Below are 16337 nucleotides of genomic sequence, written 5' to 3' on the forward strand. Positions count from 1 at the left end.
TTTTTTCTTATTTATTTTTATTTAATTTATCTTCTGTACGGTTATCCAATAAATCAGTACAATGGCTACTTTTGCCTAAATAATTGTGTCGCAGGCGCCAGACTCAATGCTTGTTACCTTCCAGGTTGCTGGGTGTTCTGTTAGTTTTGCCTAAACAATTGTGTTGCAGGGGATACATTTATGAGTTTCATTAAGACTTCCAGTCAGTAACAAATAACTGTCAGAAGAGGGATTTGAACCCACGCCTCCATGTGGAGACCAGAACACCCAGCACCCTGGAAGGTAACGAACCTTAAGTCTGGCGCCTTAGACCACTCGGCCATTCTGACTGGGATGCCCAGCTCTTTTTCTTATTTTTTTTTTAATTTAATTTATGTTCTGTACAGTTATCTAATAAATCAGCATAATGGCTAGTTTTCTCTAAACATTTGTGTCACAGGGGATACATTTATGATTTTTATTAAGACTTCCAGTCAGTAACAAAAAACTGTCAGAAGTGGGATTTGAACCCATTTGAACCGCTCGGCCATTCTGACTGGGATGCCCAGCTCTTTTTCTTAATTTTTTAATTTAATTTAATTTATTTTCTGTATGGTTATCTAATAAACCAGCATAATAGCTAGTTTTGCTTAAATAATTGTGTCGCAGGTGCCAGACTCAATGCTCGATACCTTCCAGGTTGCTGGGTGTTCTGTTAGTTTTGCCTCAACATTTGTCTCACAGGGGATACATTTATGATTTTTATTAAGACTTCCAGTCAGTAACAAATAACTGTCAGAAGAGGGATTTGAACCCACGCCTCCATGTGGAGACCAGAACACCCAGCACCCTGGAAGGTAACGAACCTTAAGTCTGGCGCCTTAGACCACTCGGCCATTCTGACTGGGATGCCCAGCTCTTTTTCTTATTTTTTTTTTTTTAATTTAATTTATGTTCTGTACAGTTATCTAATAAATCAGCATAATGGCTAGTTTTCTCTAAACATTTGTGTCACAGGGGATACATTTATGATTTTTATTAAGACTTCCAGTCAGTAACAAATAACTGTCAGAAGAGGGATTTGAACCCACGCCTCCATGTGGAGACCAGAACACCCAGCACACTGGAAGGTAACGAACCTTGAGTCTGGCGCCTTAGACCGCTCGGCCATTCTGACTGGGATGCTCAGCTCTTTTTCTTAATTTTTAATTTAATTTAATTTATTTTCCGTATAGTTATCTAATAAACCAGCATAATAGCTAGTTTTGCTTAAATAATTGTGTCGCAGGTGCCAGACTCAATGCTTGTTACCTTCCAGGTTGCTGGGTGTTCTGTTAGTTTTGCCTCAACAATTGCGTTGCAGGGGATACATTTATGAGTTTTATTAAGACTTCCAGTCAGTAACAAATAACTGTCAGAAGAGGGATTTGAACCCACGCCTCCATGTGGAGACCAGAACACCCAGCACCCTGGAAGGTAACGAACCTTAAGTCTGGCGCCTTAGACCACTCGGCCATTCTGACTGGGATGCCCAGCTCTTTTTCTTATTTTTTTTATTAATTTAATTTTTAATTTATGTTCTGTACAGTTATCTAATAAATCAGCATAATGGCTAGTTTTCTCTAAACATTTGTGTCACAGGGGATACATTTATGATTTTTATTAAGACTTCCAGTCAGTAACAAATAACTGTCAGAAGTGGGATTTGAACCCACACCTCCATGTGGAAACCAGAACACCCAGCACACTGGAAGGTAACGAACCTTGAGTCTGGCGCCTTAGACCGCTCGGCCATTCTGACTGGTATGCCCAGCTCTTTTTCTTAATTTTTAATTTTATTTAATTTATTTTCTGTATGGTTATCTAATAAACCAGCATAATAGCTAGTTTTGCTTAAATAATTGTGTCGCAGGCGCCAGACTCAATGCTTGTTACCTTCCAGGTTGCTGGGTGTTCTGTTAGTTTTGCCTAAACAATTGTGTTGCAGGGGATACATTTATGAGTTTCATTAAGACTTCCAGTCAGTAACAAATAACTGTCAGAAGAGGTATTTGAACCCACGCCTCCATGTGGAGACCAGAACACCCAGCACCCTGGAAGGTAACGAACCTTAAGTCTGGCGCCTTAGACCACTCGGCCATTCTGACTGGGATGCCCAGCTCTTTTTCTTATTTTTTTTATTTTATTTAATTTATGTTCTGTACAGTTATCTAATAAATCAGCATAATGGCTAGTTTTCTCTAAACATTTGTGTCACAGGGGATACATTTATGATTTTTATTAAGACTTCCAGTCAGTAACAAATAACTGTCAGAAGTGGGATTTGAACCCACGCCTCCATGTGGAGACCAGAACACCCAGCACACTGGAAGGTAACAAACCTTGAGTCTGGCGCCTTAGACCGCTCGGCCATTCTGACTGGGATGCCCAGCTCTTTTTCTTAATTTTTATTTTTATTTAATTTATCTTCTATACGGTTATCCAATAAATCAGTACAATGGCTACTTTTGCCTAAATAATTGTGTCGCAGGCGCCAGACTCAATGCTTGTTACCTTCCAGGTTGCTGGGTGTTCTGTTAGTTTTGCCTCAACAATTGCGTTGCAGGGGATACATTTATGAGTTTTTTTAAGACTTCCAGTCAGTAACAAATAATTGTCAGAAGAGGGATTTGAACCCACACCTCCATGTGGAGACCAGAACACCCAGCAACCTGGAAGGTAACAAACCTTGAGTCTGGCGCCTTAGACCACTTGGCCTTTCTGACTGAAGTTGCAGCTTTTTTTCTTATTTATTTTTATTTAATTTATCTTCTGTACGGTTATCCAATAAATCAGTACAATGGCTACTTTTGCCTAAATAATTGTGTCGCAGGCGCCAGACTCAATGCTTGTTACCTTCCAGGTTGCTGGGTGTTCTGTTAGTTTTGCCTAAACAATTGTGTTGCAGGGGATACATTTATGAGTTTCATTAAGACTTCCAGTCAGTAACAAATAACTGTCAGAAGAGGGATTTGAACCCACGCCTCCATGTGGAGACCAGAACACCCAGCACCCTGGAAGGTAACGAACCTTAAGTCTGGCGCCTTAGACCACTCGGCCATTCTGACTGGGATGCCCAGCTCTTTTTCTTATTTTTTTTTTAATTTAATTTATGTTCTGTACAGTTATCTAATAAATCAGCATAATGGCTAGTTTTCTCTAAACATTTGTGTCACAGGGGATACATTTATGATTTTTATTAAGACTTCCAGTCAGTAACAAAAAACTGTCAGAAGTGGGATTTGAACCCATTTGAACCGCTCGGCCATTCTGACTGGGATGCCCAGCTCTTTTTCTTAATTTTTTAATTTTATTTAATTTATTTTCTGTATGGTTATCTAATAAACCAGCATAATAGCTAGTTTTGCTTAAATAATTGTGTCGCAGGTGCCAGACTCAATGCTCGATACCTTCCAGGTTGCTGGGTGTTCTGTTAGTTTTGCCTCAACATTTGTCTCACAGGGGATACATTTATGATTTTTATTAAGACTTCCAGTCAGTAACAAATAACTGTCAGAAGAGGGATTTGAACCCACGCCTCCATGTGGAGACCAGAACACCCAGCACCCTGGAAGGTAACGAACCTTAAGTCTGGCGCCTTAGACCACTCGGCCATTCTGACTGGGATGCCCAGCTCTTTTTCTTATTTTTTTTTTTTTATTTAATTTATGTTCTGTACAGTTATCTAATAAATCAGCATAATGGCTAGTTTTCTCTAAACATTTGTGTCACAGGGGATACATTTATGATTTTTATTAAGACTTCCAGTCAGTAACAAATAACTGTCAGAAGAGGGATTTGAACCCACGCCTCCATGTGGAGACCAGAACACCCAGCACACTGGAAGGTAACGAACCTTGAGTCTGGCGCCTTAGACCGCTCGGCCATTCTGACTGGGATGCTCAGCTCTTTTTCTTAATTTTTAATTTAATTTAATTTATTTTCCGTATAGTTATCTAATAAACCAGCATAATAGCTAGTTTTGCTTAAATAATTGTGTCGCAGGTGCCAGACTCAATGCTTGTTACCTTCCAGGTTGCTGGGTGTTCTGTTAGTTTTGCCTCAACAATTGCGTTGCAGGGGATACATTTATGAGTTTTATTAAGACTTCCAGTCAGTAACAAATAACTGTCAGAAGAGGGATTTGAACCCACGCCTCCATGTGGAGACCAGAACACCCAGCACCCTGGAAGGTAACGAACCTTAAGTCTGGCGCCTTAGACCACTCGGCCATTCTGACTGGGATGCCCAGCTCTTTTTCTTATTTTTTTTTATTAATTTAATTTTTAATTTATGTTCTGTACAGTTATCTAATAAATCAGCATAATGGCTAGTTTTCTCTAAACATTTGTGTCACAGGGGATACATTTATGATTTTTATTAAGACTTCCAGTCAGTAACAAATAATTGTCAGAAGAGGGATTTGAACCCACACCTCCATGTGGAGACCAGAACACCCAGCAACCTGGAAGGTAACAAACCTTGAGTCTGGCGCCTTAGACCACTTGGCCTTTCTGACTGAAGTTGCAGCTTTTTTTCTTATTTATTTTTATTTAATTTATCTTCTGTACGGTTATCCAATAAATCAGTACAATGGCTACTTTTGCCTAAATAATTGTGTCGCAGGCGCCAGACTCAATGCTTGTTACCTTCCAGGTTGCTGGGTGTTCTGTTAGTTTTGCCTAAACAATTGTGTTGCAGGGGATACATTTATGAGTTTCATTAAGACTTCCAGTCAGTAACAAATAACTGTCAGAAGAGGGATTTGAACCCACGCCTCCATGTGGAGACCAGAACACCCAGCACCCTGGAAGGTAACGAACCTTAAGTCTGGCGCCTTAGACCACTCGGCCATTCTGACTGGGATGCCCAGCTCTTTTTCTTATTTTTTTTATTTATTTAATTTTTAATTCATGTTCTGTACAGTTGTCTAATAAATCAGCATAATGGCTAGTTTTCTCTAAACATTTGTGTCACAGGGGATACATTTATGATTTTTATTAAGACTTCCAGTCAGTAACAAAAAACTGTCAGAAGTGGGATTTGAACCAACGCCTCCATGTGGAGACCAGAACACCCAGCACACTGGAAGGTAACGAACCTTGAGTCTGGCGCCTTAGACCGCTCGGCCATTCTGACTGGGATGCCCAGCTCTTTTTCTTAATTTTTAATTTTATTTAATTTATTTTCTGTATAGTTATCTAATAAACCAGCATAATAGCTAGTTTTGCTTAAATAATTGTGTCGCAGGCGCCAGACTCAATGCTTGTTACCTTCCAGGTTGCTGGGTGTTCTGTTAGTTTTGCCTCAACAATTGCGTTGCAGGGGATACATTTATGAGTTTTATTAAGACTTCCAGTCAGTAACAAATAACTGTCAGAAGAGGGATTTGAACCCACGCCTCCATGTGGAGACCAGAACACCCAGCACCCTGGAAGGTAACGAACCTTAAGTCTGGCGCCTTAGACCACTCGGCCATTCTGACTGGGATGCCCAGCTCTTTTTCTTATTTTTTTTTTTTATTTAATTTATGTTCTGTACAGTTATCTAATAAATCAGCATAATGGCTAGTTTTCTCTAAACATTTGTGTCACAGGGGATACATTTATGATTTTTATTAAGACTTCCAGTCAGTAACAAATAACTGTCAGAAGTGGGATTTGAACCCACGCCTCCATGTGGAGACCAGAACACCCAGCACACTGGAAGGTAACGAACCTTGAGTCTGGCGCCTTAGACCGCTCGGCCATTCTGACTGGTACGCCCAGCTCTTTTTCTTAATTTTTAATTTTATTTAATTTATTTTCTGTATGGTTATCTAATAAACCAGCATAATAGCTAGTTTTGCTTAAATAATTGTGTCGCAGGCGCCAGACTCAATGCTTGTTACCTTCCAGGTTGCTGGGTGTTCTGTTAGTTTTGCCTCAACAATTGCGTTGCAGGGGATACATTTATGAGTTTTATTAAGACTTCCAGTCAGTAACAAATAATTGTCAGAAGAGGGATTTGAACCCACGCCTCCATGTGGAGACCAGAACACCCAGCAACCTGGAAGGTAACAAACCTTGAGTCTGGCGCCTTAGACCACTCGGCCTTTCTGACTGGAGTGGCAGCTTTTTTTCTTATTTATTTTTATTTAATTTATCTTCTGTACGGTTATCCAATAAATCAGTACAATGGCTACTTTTGCCTAAATAATTGTGTCGCAGGCGCCAGACTCAATGCTTGTTACCTTCCAGGTTGCTGGGTGTTCTGTTAGTTTTGCCTAAACAATTGTGTTGCAGGGGCTACATTTATGAGTTTCATTAAGACTTCCAGTCAGTAACAAATAACTGTCAGAAGAGGGATTTGAACCCACGCCTCCATGTGGAGACCAGAACACCCAGCACCCTGGAAGGTAACGAACCTTAAGTCTGGCGCCTTAGACCACTCGGCCATTCTGACTGGGATGCCCAGCTCTTTTTCTTTTTTTTTATTTTATTTAATTTATGTTCTGTACAGTTATCTTATAAATCAGCATAATGGCTAGTTTTCTCTAAACATTTGTGTCACAGGGGATACATTTATGATTTTTATTAAGACTTCCAGTCAGTAACAAATAACTGTCAGAAGTGGGATTTGAACCCACGCCTCCATGTGGAGACCAGAACACCCAGCACACTGGAAGGTAACAAACCTTGAGTCTGGCGCCTTAGACCGCTCGGCCATTCTGACTGGGATGCCCAGCTCTTTTTCTTAATTTTTTAATTTTATTTAATTCATTTTCTGTATGGTTATCTAATAAACCAGCATAATAGCTAGTTTTGCTTAAATAATTGTGTCGCAGGTGCCAGACTCAATGCTTGTTACCTTCCAGGTTGCTGGGTGTTCTGTTAGTTTTGCCTCAACAATTGCGTTGCAGGGGATACATTTATGAGTTTTATTAAGACTTCCAGTCAGTAACAAATAATTGTCAGAAGAGGGACTTGAACCCACGCCTCCATGTGGAGACCAGAACACCCAACACCCTGGAAGGTATCGAACCTTAAGTCTGGCACCTTAGACCACTCGGCCATTCTGACTGGGATGCCCAGCTCTTTGTCTTATTTTTTTTTTTTATTTAATTTATGTTCTGTACAAGTATCTAATAAATCAGCATAATGGCTAGTTTTCTCTAAACATTTGTGTCACAGGGGATACATTTATGATTTTTATTAAGACTTCCAGTCAGTAACAAATAACTGTCAGAAGTGGGATTTGAACCCACGCCTCCATGTGGAGACCAGAACACCCAGCACACTGGAAGGTAACGAACCTTGAGTCTGGCGCCTTAGACCACTCGGCCATTCTGACTGGGATGCCCAGCTCTTTTTCTTAATTTTTTTATTTAATTTAATTTATTTTCTGTATGGTTATCTAATAAACCAGCATAATAGCTAGTTTTGCTTAAATAATTGTGTCGCAGTCGCCAGACTCAATGCTTGTTACCTTCCAGGTTGCTGGGTGTTCTGTTAGTTTTGCCTAAACAATTGCGTTGCAGGGGATACATTTATGAGTTTTATTAAGACTTCCAGTCAGTAACAAATAACTGTCAGAAGAGGGATTTGAACCCACGCCTCCATGTGGAGACCAGAACACCCAGCACCCTGGAAGGTAACGAACCTTAAGTCTGGCGCCTTAGACCGCTCGGCCATTCTTACTGGGATGCCCAGCTCTTTTTCTTTTTTTTTATTTTATTTAATTTATGTTCTGTACAGTTGTCTAATAAATCAGCATAATGGCTAGTTTTCTCTAAACATTTGTGTCACAGGGGATACATTTATGATTTTTATTAAGACTTCCAGTCAGTAACAAAAAACTGTCAGAAGTGGGATTTGAACCCACGCCTCCATGTGGAGACCAGAACACCCAGCACACTGGAAGGTAACGAACCTTGAGTCTGGCGCCTTAGACCGCTCGGCCATTCTGACTGGGATGCCCAGCTCTTTTTCTTAATTTTTTAATTTTATTTAATTCATTTTCTGTATGGTTATCTAATAAACCAGCATAATAGCTAGTTTTGCTTAAATAATTGTGTCGCAGGTGCCAGACTCAATGCTTGTTACCTTCCAGGTTGCTGGGTGTTCTGTTAGTTTTGCCTCAACAATTGCGTTGCAGGGGATACATTTATGAGTTTTATTAAGACTTCCAGTCAGTAACAAATAACTGTCAGAAGAGGGATTTGAACCCACGCCTCCATGTGTAGACCAGAACACCCAGCAACCTGGAAGGTAACGAACCTTAAGTCTGGCGCCTTAGACCACTCGGCCGTTCTGACTGGGATGCCCAGCTCCTTTTCTTATTTTTTTTTTTTATTTAATTTATCTTCTGTACAGTTATCTAATAAATCAGCATAATGGCTAGTTTTCTCTAAACATTTGTGTCACAGGGGATACATTTATGATTTTTATTAAGACTTCCAGTCAGTAACAAATAACTGTCAGAAGTGGGATTTGAACCCACGCCTCCATGTGGAGACCAGAACACCCAGCACACTGGAAGGTAATGAACCTTGAGTCTGGCGCCTTAGACCACTCGGCCATTCTGACTGGGATGCCCAGCTCTTTTTCTTATTTTTTTTTTTAATTTAATTTATGTTCTGTACAGTTATCTAATAAATCAGCATAATGGCTAGTTTTCTCTAAACATTTGTGTCACAGGGGATACATTTATGATTTTTATTAAGACTTCCAGTCAGTAACACATAACTGTCAGAAGTGGGATTTGAACCCACGCCTCCATGTGGAGACCAGAACACCCAGCACACTGGAAGGTAACGAACCTTGAGTCTGGCGCCTTAGACCACTCGGCCATTCTGACTGGGATGCCCAGCTCTTTTTCTTAATTTTTTTATTTAATTTAATTTATTTTCTGTATGGTTATCTAATAAACCAGCATAATAGCTAGTTTTGCTTAAATAATTGTGTCGCAGTCGCCAGACTCAATGCTTGTTACCTTCCAGGTTGCTGGGTGTTCTGTTAGTTTTGCCTAAACAATTGCGTTGCAGGGGATACATTTATGAGTTTTATTAAGACTTCCAGTCAGTAACAAATAACTGTCAGAAGAGGGATTTGAACCCACGCCTCCATGTGGAGACCAGAACACCCAGCACCCTGGAAGGTAACGAACCTTAAGTCTGGCGCCTTAGACCGCTCGGCCATTCTTACTGGGATGTCCAGCTCTTTTTCTTATTTTTTTTTTTTATTTAATTTATGTTCTGTACAGTTGTCTAATAAATCAGCATAATGGCTAGTTTTCTCTAAACATTTGTGTCACAGGGGATACATTTATGATTTTTATTAAGACTTCCAGTCAGTAACTAAAAACTGTCAGAAGTGGGATTTGAACCCACGCCTCCATGTGGAGACCAGAACACCCAGCACACTGGAAGGTAACGAACCTTGAGTCTGGCGCCTTAGACCGCTCGGCCATTCTGACAGACATGCTGACTAATCGAGACTTGTTACCTCTCATTGCTTTTGATTGTTTAGACTACACGGCCAACTTGACAGATTTGATAAGTTTTCCCCTTATTATTTTTTTTACTATTTAATTATTTAACTAGTTATAATCCACCTAATTGCTTGTATTTCCTTAATAATTCTGGTATATTTTTAATTTAATATTTAAAATGTATAAATAAAATTTTAAAATAAATTTTGATGAAATTAGTTTGTGGATATAAAGTTTTACTTAACGAATCAGTAACGAATCTGTCATCGCAAATCGACAGTTAATCCTGTCAGCTGACTGAGGGAGGTTCGACCTGTGTAGCTTCAGTCTGTAATGTGAGGACAGAAAATCATCTGGCTTTTAAAGTTTAGAGCTCGACTCTATAAATGGGCAGGTACGTTTTCCCCTGACGTTTGGTGTGATAACCAACCGAAGTAATTTGGTTTGTTTTGTTGCTTGGTTTGTTTTTGTCTTGTGATTAGCTTTAGCTTCGTTAGCTAGCCGGTTAGCATGTTAGCTGTTTATATTACTGGGAAAGGATGCAGACGCTATTTTATCTTATTTCTCTTTATTCGTCTTTATTTTATTACCTGTCGTTTTACACACGCTGCGATAATATGACTTTTTAGTCAGTTTATTAGTTAGTAAAACAAGATTTACCCGTTTCTGGTTTATTAAAGTTCTGTTGTTGTTGTTGTTGTTGTTATTGTTATGGAGATTAAGAAAAAGAAAGAAATTCCTTCCGGTGTTACAGTAAAAAATGATGAAAATAAGAAATGCTATACAATAAAAAAAAGCCTCTTTGTTGGTCCATTGACACTTTATAAGAAGTCACCAAGCTGCAAAATGAGTTGGTGTGATGGAGCTAAAAATCCTGACAGCTAAAACCTTGTAGTCAACTAGAGTAAGGAACAAGTAGTGTTTAATCGGGGTTTTAAACATGTCAGTGGTTTGTCTAATCACACACCATGTATTTATATACAAACCTGTTTACATACTGATCCATCTGTCTGCTTCTGTGCAATGGTTCAGTTGGGTGTGTGAGGATGATGAGGAAGAGGAGGATGTTGTGTGTGATGATGATGATGATGATGATGATGATGATGATGATGTGTATGTGTAGGATGACACAGAATCACCACCTGGAGGGCCAGGTCTATTCTGTGCCATTGATCCAGCAGGACCTGAGGAGGGAAGAAGCTGTGCACCAGATCACTGATGCCCTGCTGTATTTGGAAATGATCTCCACAGATATCTTCAGCAGGTAATTATCCACCCATTTGATGTTATCTGTATGTCTGTCTGTCCGTCCGTCCGTCAAAACACCCATCCAATCAGCTAGCAGTAATTATATTTTGCTGAGACTGGTAAATTTTCTTTTTTTTCTCATTTTCTTTTTCTTTTTTTTTTGATGTCATTTTATTTTTTTAGTCAAGGACATGAAAGCAAATTATTTTAATAAAGTTCAGATGTCGTTTTTGGCATTTAAAGAGAGGTATTTTAGTCAACCGAATTTCACGAACGTACAGTTATGTGTAAATGTCAAATGAAAAAAAGTGCACATGGCAACCCGAGTTTTGTCTCATAACAAACCTGAACACTTTAGAAGGTAGAATAAGATGCATATGCAAAATGTAAATATCATTCATTAATTATTTTCTCAGCCCTCATCCCAGCATGTGCTAATGAGGATTATACAGAACCCTGATCTTCCTCATTAACATACTTTGTTTTCAAATGTATTTCATGATTTGTTAAATAATTAAATAAATAATTTTATTATGTGAAAATTAAAAGACAGATATGGAGCAGAAAAAGTGTGTGTGTGTGAGTGAGTGCTCAGATATTCTAATATCAGCTGCAGGAATTGAAAAACCAATGGTAGTGTTACCATGACAACATGGTGGAGGAGAGATGTTTTGCTGTGTGTGTGTGTATAAAGATAACTGCTGGTTTTCTGGGTCAGCTCCATTAGGATGCTCTCTCTCATGCGCTCTCTCTCCCACTCTCCCCTCACTTTTTTTTTTAAAACAAATTTCTCTTCATTTCAGCGCATTTCACTCCTCACTAGGCAACAGGGTGTACTTAAGTACGTGTGTGTGTACATGCCCAGGCTTGTATGCTTTATGTAGCTTACACACATTAGCTAAGCTCTACAGGCAACACAATACTTGTATATATTTTATATATTGTGTTGTAGGAGAAATTATACTGGCCATTCAAACACACACACACACACACACACACACACACACACACACACACACACACACACACACACACAATTGAGCCTTTTGTTTTTGCAGGGTGTCTCAGCGTGTGGAGAGTAACCGTGCTCACCTTCAGGCCGTTACTGACCGCATTAACCTGGTACAAGCTCGAGTCCACAAGATTAAAGGAAGCAAGAAAGCCACCAAGGTCCCTTAAATTACTCTGTATTTATAATCTGATAATACGATGCTGTAGCTCTGGTATTAATTCATGGCCACTTGAGACATGCAGCTTTTACATGATTACATGTAAAGGTGTGAATAGTATTTGCGGGTGTGTACATGTGCAAGAAAATAATTCGGTGTGTGTGTGTGTGTGTGTCTATGTATGTTTAGGTTTTCTCCAGTGCTAAATACCCTGCTCCTGAGAAACTGCAGGATTATTCTTCCTTATTTGTGGGTGCTGTAGATCCAGCATCTCAGAAACGACCTCGTTACAAAGTACAGGGCAAGCTTCGCCCCCTTGATGACAAGGCCTTACAGGTGAGTGACGTCTATTTTTTTCCTTTTTTCCAGGTTCCAAAAATCCGATTTTCTTTCTGTTTTAATGTGATACTGATGTTTCTGAAAAGTGTGAACTCTCAAAACCCTCTGAATGGTACAATTAATGAAACTGAATTTTTATAGTAAAACTAATTTTTATTATTATTATTTTTTTGTGCTTTCATCATGTCCTTGTTCTTGTGTGTTGCAGGAGAAGTCGATGTATTTTCCAGTTTGGGTGAACACTAAGAAGCGCTCAGAGGATGAGACCGAGGAGGGCCTGGGGAGTCTGCCAAGAAACATCAGCTCCGTCAGCTCTTTGCTGCTCTTTAACACCACAGAGAACCTGTGAGTTTACACACACACACACACACACACACACACACACACACACACACACACACACCCCCCGTTTACGTGGTGTCTTTTTTATCATTCTGCTTGGTCTCAGATCTTTGGTAACGTATACACTATTGTAAATGAGTTCTCAGACCATTACCATGTTCTTACTTGTGCGTAGATATAAAAAGTATGTGTTCCTGGATCCCCTGGCGGGAGTCGTCACTAAAACCCACAATACACTAGAAACCGAGAAGGATGAGAAGCCGTTTGATGCACCGCTATCCATCACTAAACGAGAGCAACTAGAGAGACAGGTGAGAGTCAGACACAAGAGAGAGCTTCGGTCTTCCAGCAGGAGTGTTATTGGGAGATGAAGGTGAAACAGGATCCTTTCAGTCCAAACACAATAAGCACAATCTTGTTGATTTATGCACAGTCTGAAAATAGCTAGCTCATAAAAAATTGTATTGTATTGTCTTTTGAGATACGAAGCATTTCACTGCCTCTGTTTTAATCACTTTTACACATGATTGAAAAGATTTCCATGTTCTGCTCTGTTCTGCAAAGTAACTTTTTTAACAAGTTAACATCTTTATTGTTTTTATCCCTATTAAACAACATATAACAACAGCAATCGTGCAATAAATGTTCGAATTGTTACCATGGAAACGACGGCATATAAGAACGCATGCAATAATATAGACCTGGGATTTATTTTTAATTATAGGTCACGCTTCTGTCAGGTCTGCTGTTATAGAGACTTTACTTTCAACCATCTATTTTTTTAGTTATTTTATTTTCTGTCTTTATTTATAAGACTGCAGAAAATTATTTCTACGTGCCAGACCTGGGAAAAGTGCCTGAGATCGATGTGCCCTCTTATCTGCCCGACCTGCCTGGCATTGCCGATGACCTCATGTACAGCGCTGACCTCGGCCCAGGCTTCGCCCCTTCTGGTGCTGTCAGTGCAACAATTCCAGAGCTGCCCTCTTTTGGCACAGAACATGAAGATGGTAACTGACCCAGGTTGAAAACTGTATTAATAAAACTGGATTAAAGCAGAAACAGGAATAAACTTTGATCTGTTTTTTTTTGTCTGTTTTCATATTTCAGGCTCTCAGTTCCGATCCGAGGCTCCTCCTCCACCTCCGCCTCCTCCTCCTCCACCCCCTCCTCCTGAGTCTCCCCAGGTTACAGTTCCTCCTCTTGGAGCTTCTCCAGCCCCACCCCCTCCTCCTCCACCACCTCCTGCTGTTCCAGAGGACAAAGGTATTGGAGGTATATCTACTCATGCTCCGCCCCCAGGTATGCGCCTACTCATATGCATGCCCTACTCATATGCACACTACGCCCACAGACATGCCTTGCTCATATGCATGCCCCACCCATATTCATGCCTTGTTCATATGCATGCCCCGCCCACAGTCATGTTTTGTTCATATGCATGCCCCGCCCACAGTCATGTCTTGTTCATATGCATGCCCCGCCACAGTCATGCCTTGTTCATATGCATGCCCCGCCACAGTCATGCCTTGTTCATATGCATGTCTCGCCCACAGTCATGCCTTGTTCATATGCATGCCCCGCCCACAGTAATGCCTTGTTCATATGCATGCCCCGCCCACAGACATGCCTTGTTCATATGCATGCCCCACCCACAGACATGCCTTGCTCATATACATGCCCCGCCCACAGTCATGCCCTACTCATATGCACACTCTGCCCATAGGTATGCCCTACTCATATGCATGCTCTGCCCACAGGCATGCCCTACTTTTATGCATGCCCTGCCCACAGTAATGCCTTGCTCATATGCATGCCCCGCCCACAGTCATGCCTTGCTCATATGCATGCCCCGCCCACAGTCATGCCTTGCTCATATGCATGCCCCACCCACAGCTCATCAGTTTCCTTTAGTAATACAGGAGAGATACATACAACTGAGAGATTACATACCATGATATAATGTTGTGCAAAAAAGTCTGCAAGCAACATATATTTTACCATTGTTATTATTATTATTATTATTATTATTATTATTATCATAATTTATTGCTTTAAATTAAATTGTGGAATCATTTATATGCTTGATCCTTAAAATGATAGTCATGTAAGGCACTGTACAATTGTATTGCATTGCCAATTACATCTAACTTATATTTTTGAGATATGTCTTTATAAAAGCTACACATGCCCAATCTGTTGCTTTCTGTGTGTGTGTGTATGTGTGTGTAAGGTACAGTAAAAGGCACCCCTTCAGAGGTTCCGCAGCCTTCAGATGGGCGCGCCAGCTTACTCGAGTCTATTCGTAACGCAGGCGGCATCGGAAAAGCCAAACTGCGCAACGTTAAAGAAAGAAAGATGGAAAAGAAGAAACAGAAGGAGCAGGAGCAAGGTCAGAGTCGGGAACTGAACACACGGCAGATAAAACTGTACAAAAGAAGTACTTTACAGCACAGGATGCTCGTGACTACACTGGCCTTCAGCCTGATTTTCTTTTACAGGGGTTTCATTCCTATAAGCTCTCATGGGTTCTAATAAAGCAGCTCTCAACACTCTGTTTAGATTATATGACTACTTTGGTTCAGGATTGCTTCATCAGCAAGACCAAATTCAGTATACTAAAATCTTAAATATTGCTGTTCATCGTCATTTAGAAAGCTGAGATAAAAACATTCCTCTGACTGTTATTTGTTTTATTACTGCATGTTCTTAATCTTTTACCACCATCAGGTTTGTGAGTCTGTATATGTTAATGTACCTCCTTAACCTGGTTATTTTCTGTCTTTCAGTTGTAGCAGCATCCAGTGGAGGAGATTTCATGTCTGATCTCTTTAATAAATTGGCCATGCGGAGGAAAGGTAGGACTTTTATCTTTTACGAATAAAATAGTTAAACAGTTAGTAAAGATTCTTGTTTTACTTCATTCTGTTTAACAACACACACCACCGTGTTATCTACAGGCATCTCGGGTAAAGTCCCAGGAGGCGGAGACTCCACAGAACCAGCTGGCAGCTCCGGCAGCGCGTTTGCCAGAATGTCAGATGTGATCCCGCCCCTTCCTGCTCCCCAACAGCCTACCGCAGAGGACGAAGATGACTGGGAGGCATAGCCATTACGGACCACTTCTGAATGACTCTTTAAGAACCGAAAGGGCAGACGAACGTTCTGAAGCCGCGGCAGCACAACAGGCGTGACTTAGAATCATTCGGGTCATGTTAAAAAAGGGTTCGATGCTTCCAGTGTCCACTAACTTGTGATCATTTGCTAAACATACATATCTGTATCAGTGTTCTAAAGATCTAGATGATGTAAAGATGATGTAAAGAAACTCAGTCAATGTTAACAGATCCGTATCCTCAGCTCGTTTTAGCAGCACAAATCATCAAAAGGATTGAGATTTTTTTTTTTTTTTGCCATCTTGCATAAGCAATGTGATACTTAACAAGCTGATTAACTCATTGTATTACATTAGCTTCTGGACTGGGCAGAAACCTGAGCTTTGACTTGTCCAGTGGTCTAGTTATGATTTCTCCATCCCTCTTATATGAAAGCATAAAATACACAAAACCTAGGAAGGAAACTTGTGAAAACGTGTTCAGTATAAAATATGAGCATCTGAAGAGTCATTTGTGTAATTACATTCTTTATGCACTGATTATTTCCGACCATCTGCTGGGAAAACACATGGCTGAGGCATATTGTGTGCAGGAAGCCTTAAAGGAAGTTAAAAAAAAAAAAAAAAGTGAGAAT

General features: G+C 40.2%; 1 protein-coding gene and 25 non-coding genes across 26 annotated transcripts; 1 reads left to right on the forward strand and 25 right to left on the reverse strand.

Moving 5' to 3' along the window:
• Positions 1-218: 218 nt before the first annotated feature.
• On the reverse strand, positions 219-329 carry trnal-uaa. Its single transcript has 2 exons — positions 292-329; positions 219-264 (listed from the first exon to the last, which is right to left on the reverse strand). It is a non-coding gene; the product is annotated as a tRNA-Leu (tRNA).
• Positions 330-772: 443 nt separating this feature from the next.
• Positions 773-883, reverse strand: trnal-uaa. The gene is made up of 2 exons: positions 846-883; positions 773-818 (listed from the first exon to the last, which is right to left on the reverse strand). It is a non-coding gene; the product is annotated as a tRNA-Leu (tRNA).
• Positions 884-1045: 162 nt separating this feature from the next.
• trnal-caa lies at positions 1046-1156 on the reverse strand. Its single transcript has 2 exons — positions 1119-1156; positions 1046-1091 (listed from the first exon to the last, which is right to left on the reverse strand). It is a non-coding gene; the product is annotated as a tRNA-Leu (tRNA).
• A 235-nt stretch (positions 1157-1391) lies between these two features.
• trnal-uaa lies at positions 1392-1502 on the reverse strand. Its single transcript has 2 exons — positions 1465-1502; positions 1392-1437 (listed from the first exon to the last, which is right to left on the reverse strand). It is a non-coding gene; the product is annotated as a tRNA-Leu (tRNA).
• A 167-nt stretch (positions 1503-1669) lies between these two features.
• trnal-caa lies at positions 1670-1780 on the reverse strand. Its single transcript has 2 exons — positions 1743-1780; positions 1670-1715 (listed from the first exon to the last, which is right to left on the reverse strand). It is a non-coding gene; the product is annotated as a tRNA-Leu (tRNA).
• A 235-nt stretch (positions 1781-2015) lies between these two features.
• On the reverse strand, positions 2016-2126 carry trnal-uaa. Its single transcript has 2 exons — positions 2089-2126; positions 2016-2061 (listed from the first exon to the last, which is right to left on the reverse strand). It is a non-coding gene; the product is annotated as a tRNA-Leu (tRNA).
• Positions 2127-2287: 161 nt separating this feature from the next.
• On the reverse strand, positions 2288-2398 carry trnal-caa. Its single transcript has 2 exons — positions 2361-2398; positions 2288-2333 (listed from the first exon to the last, which is right to left on the reverse strand). It is a non-coding gene; the product is annotated as a tRNA-Leu (tRNA).
• Positions 2399-2975: 577 nt separating this feature from the next.
• On the reverse strand, positions 2976-3086 carry trnal-uaa. Its single transcript has 2 exons — positions 3049-3086; positions 2976-3021 (listed from the first exon to the last, which is right to left on the reverse strand). It is a non-coding gene; the product is annotated as a tRNA-Leu (tRNA).
• A 443-nt stretch (positions 3087-3529) lies between these two features.
• Positions 3530-3640, reverse strand: trnal-uaa. The gene is made up of 2 exons: positions 3603-3640; positions 3530-3575 (listed from the first exon to the last, which is right to left on the reverse strand). It is a non-coding gene; the product is annotated as a tRNA-Leu (tRNA).
• A 161-nt stretch (positions 3641-3801) lies between these two features.
• Positions 3802-3912, reverse strand: trnal-caa. Its single transcript has 2 exons — positions 3875-3912; positions 3802-3847 (listed from the first exon to the last, which is right to left on the reverse strand). It is a non-coding gene; the product is annotated as a tRNA-Leu (tRNA).
• Positions 3913-4147: 235 nt separating this feature from the next.
• On the reverse strand, positions 4148-4258 carry trnal-caa. The gene is made up of 2 exons: positions 4221-4258; positions 4148-4193 (listed from the first exon to the last, which is right to left on the reverse strand). It is a non-coding gene; the product is annotated as a tRNA-Leu (tRNA).
• Positions 4259-4768: 510 nt separating this feature from the next.
• trnal-caa lies at positions 4769-4879 on the reverse strand. The gene is made up of 2 exons: positions 4842-4879; positions 4769-4814 (listed from the first exon to the last, which is right to left on the reverse strand). It is a non-coding gene; the product is annotated as a tRNA-Leu (tRNA).
• Positions 4880-5046: 167 nt separating this feature from the next.
• On the reverse strand, positions 5047-5157 carry trnal-caa. Its single transcript has 2 exons — positions 5120-5157; positions 5047-5092 (listed from the first exon to the last, which is right to left on the reverse strand). It is a non-coding gene; the product is annotated as a tRNA-Leu (tRNA).
• Positions 5158-5392: 235 nt separating this feature from the next.
• Positions 5393-5503, reverse strand: trnal-caa. The gene is made up of 2 exons: positions 5466-5503; positions 5393-5438 (listed from the first exon to the last, which is right to left on the reverse strand). It is a non-coding gene; the product is annotated as a tRNA-Leu (tRNA).
• Positions 5504-5663: 160 nt separating this feature from the next.
• Positions 5664-5774, reverse strand: trnal-caa. The gene is made up of 2 exons: positions 5737-5774; positions 5664-5709 (listed from the first exon to the last, which is right to left on the reverse strand). It is a non-coding gene; the product is annotated as a tRNA-Leu (tRNA).
• A 577-nt stretch (positions 5775-6351) lies between these two features.
• Positions 6352-6462, reverse strand: trnal-uaa. Its single transcript has 2 exons — positions 6425-6462; positions 6352-6397 (listed from the first exon to the last, which is right to left on the reverse strand). It is a non-coding gene; the product is annotated as a tRNA-Leu (tRNA).
• A 159-nt stretch (positions 6463-6621) lies between these two features.
• Positions 6622-6732, reverse strand: trnal-caa. The gene is made up of 2 exons: positions 6695-6732; positions 6622-6667 (listed from the first exon to the last, which is right to left on the reverse strand). It is a non-coding gene; the product is annotated as a tRNA-Leu (tRNA).
• A 236-nt stretch (positions 6733-6968) lies between these two features.
• Positions 6969-7079, reverse strand: trnal-uaa. Its single transcript has 2 exons — positions 7042-7079; positions 6969-7014 (listed from the first exon to the last, which is right to left on the reverse strand). It is a non-coding gene; the product is annotated as a tRNA-Leu (tRNA).
• A 160-nt stretch (positions 7080-7239) lies between these two features.
• Positions 7240-7350, reverse strand: trnal-caa. Its single transcript has 2 exons — positions 7313-7350; positions 7240-7285 (listed from the first exon to the last, which is right to left on the reverse strand). It is a non-coding gene; the product is annotated as a tRNA-Leu (tRNA).
• Positions 7351-7586: 236 nt separating this feature from the next.
• On the reverse strand, positions 7587-7697 carry trnal-uaa. The gene is made up of 2 exons: positions 7660-7697; positions 7587-7632 (listed from the first exon to the last, which is right to left on the reverse strand). It is a non-coding gene; the product is annotated as a tRNA-Leu (tRNA).
• Positions 7698-7856: 159 nt separating this feature from the next.
• On the reverse strand, positions 7857-7967 carry trnal-caa. The gene is made up of 2 exons: positions 7930-7967; positions 7857-7902 (listed from the first exon to the last, which is right to left on the reverse strand). It is a non-coding gene; the product is annotated as a tRNA-Leu (tRNA).
• Positions 7968-8474: 507 nt separating this feature from the next.
• Positions 8475-8585, reverse strand: trnal-caa. The gene is made up of 2 exons: positions 8548-8585; positions 8475-8520 (listed from the first exon to the last, which is right to left on the reverse strand). It is a non-coding gene; the product is annotated as a tRNA-Leu (tRNA).
• Positions 8586-8745: 160 nt separating this feature from the next.
• On the reverse strand, positions 8746-8856 carry trnal-caa. Its single transcript has 2 exons — positions 8819-8856; positions 8746-8791 (listed from the first exon to the last, which is right to left on the reverse strand). It is a non-coding gene; the product is annotated as a tRNA-Leu (tRNA).
• Positions 8857-9092: 236 nt separating this feature from the next.
• trnal-uaa lies at positions 9093-9203 on the reverse strand. The gene is made up of 2 exons: positions 9166-9203; positions 9093-9138 (listed from the first exon to the last, which is right to left on the reverse strand). It is a non-coding gene; the product is annotated as a tRNA-Leu (tRNA).
• A 160-nt stretch (positions 9204-9363) lies between these two features.
• On the reverse strand, positions 9364-9474 carry trnal-caa. The gene is made up of 2 exons: positions 9437-9474; positions 9364-9409 (listed from the first exon to the last, which is right to left on the reverse strand). It is a non-coding gene; the product is annotated as a tRNA-Leu (tRNA).
• A 252-nt stretch (positions 9475-9726) lies between these two features.
• wash1 (WAS protein family homolog 1) lies at positions 9727-16312 on the forward strand. The gene is made up of 11 exons (XM_027159340.2): positions 9727-9883; positions 10613-10753; positions 11796-11907; positions 12096-12242; positions 12454-12590; positions 12763-12898; positions 13402-13597; positions 13698-13889; positions 14821-14979; positions 15377-15445; positions 15548-16312. The coding sequence occupies exons 1-11, from the start codon at positions 9876-9878 to the stop codon at positions 15694-15696; spliced, it is 1446 nt and encodes a 481-aa protein (XP_027015141.1). The 5' UTR covers positions 9727-9875; the 3' UTR covers positions 15697-16312.
• Positions 16313-16337: the final 25 nt, after the last annotated feature.

This window comes from Tachysurus fulvidraco, chromosome 13 (assembly GCF_022655615.1).
Source record: "Tachysurus fulvidraco isolate hzauxx_2018 chromosome 13, HZAU_PFXX_2.0, whole genome shotgun sequence".
NCBI lineage: Eukaryota > Metazoa > Chordata > Actinopteri > Siluriformes > Bagridae > Tachysurus > Tachysurus fulvidraco.

Bases quoted from the DNA above. Each gene is read 5' to 3' on its own strand.
- wash1 (XM_027159340.2), top strand. The intron at 10,754-11,795 runs GTAATTATCCAC...TTGTTTTTGCAG, and splicing joins TCCACAGATATCTTCAGCAG to GGTGTCTCAGCGTGTGGAGA. The intron at 12,243-12,453 runs GTGAGTGACGTC...TGTGTGTTGCAG, and splicing joins TTGATGACAAGGCCTTACAG to GAGAAGTCGATGTATTTTCC.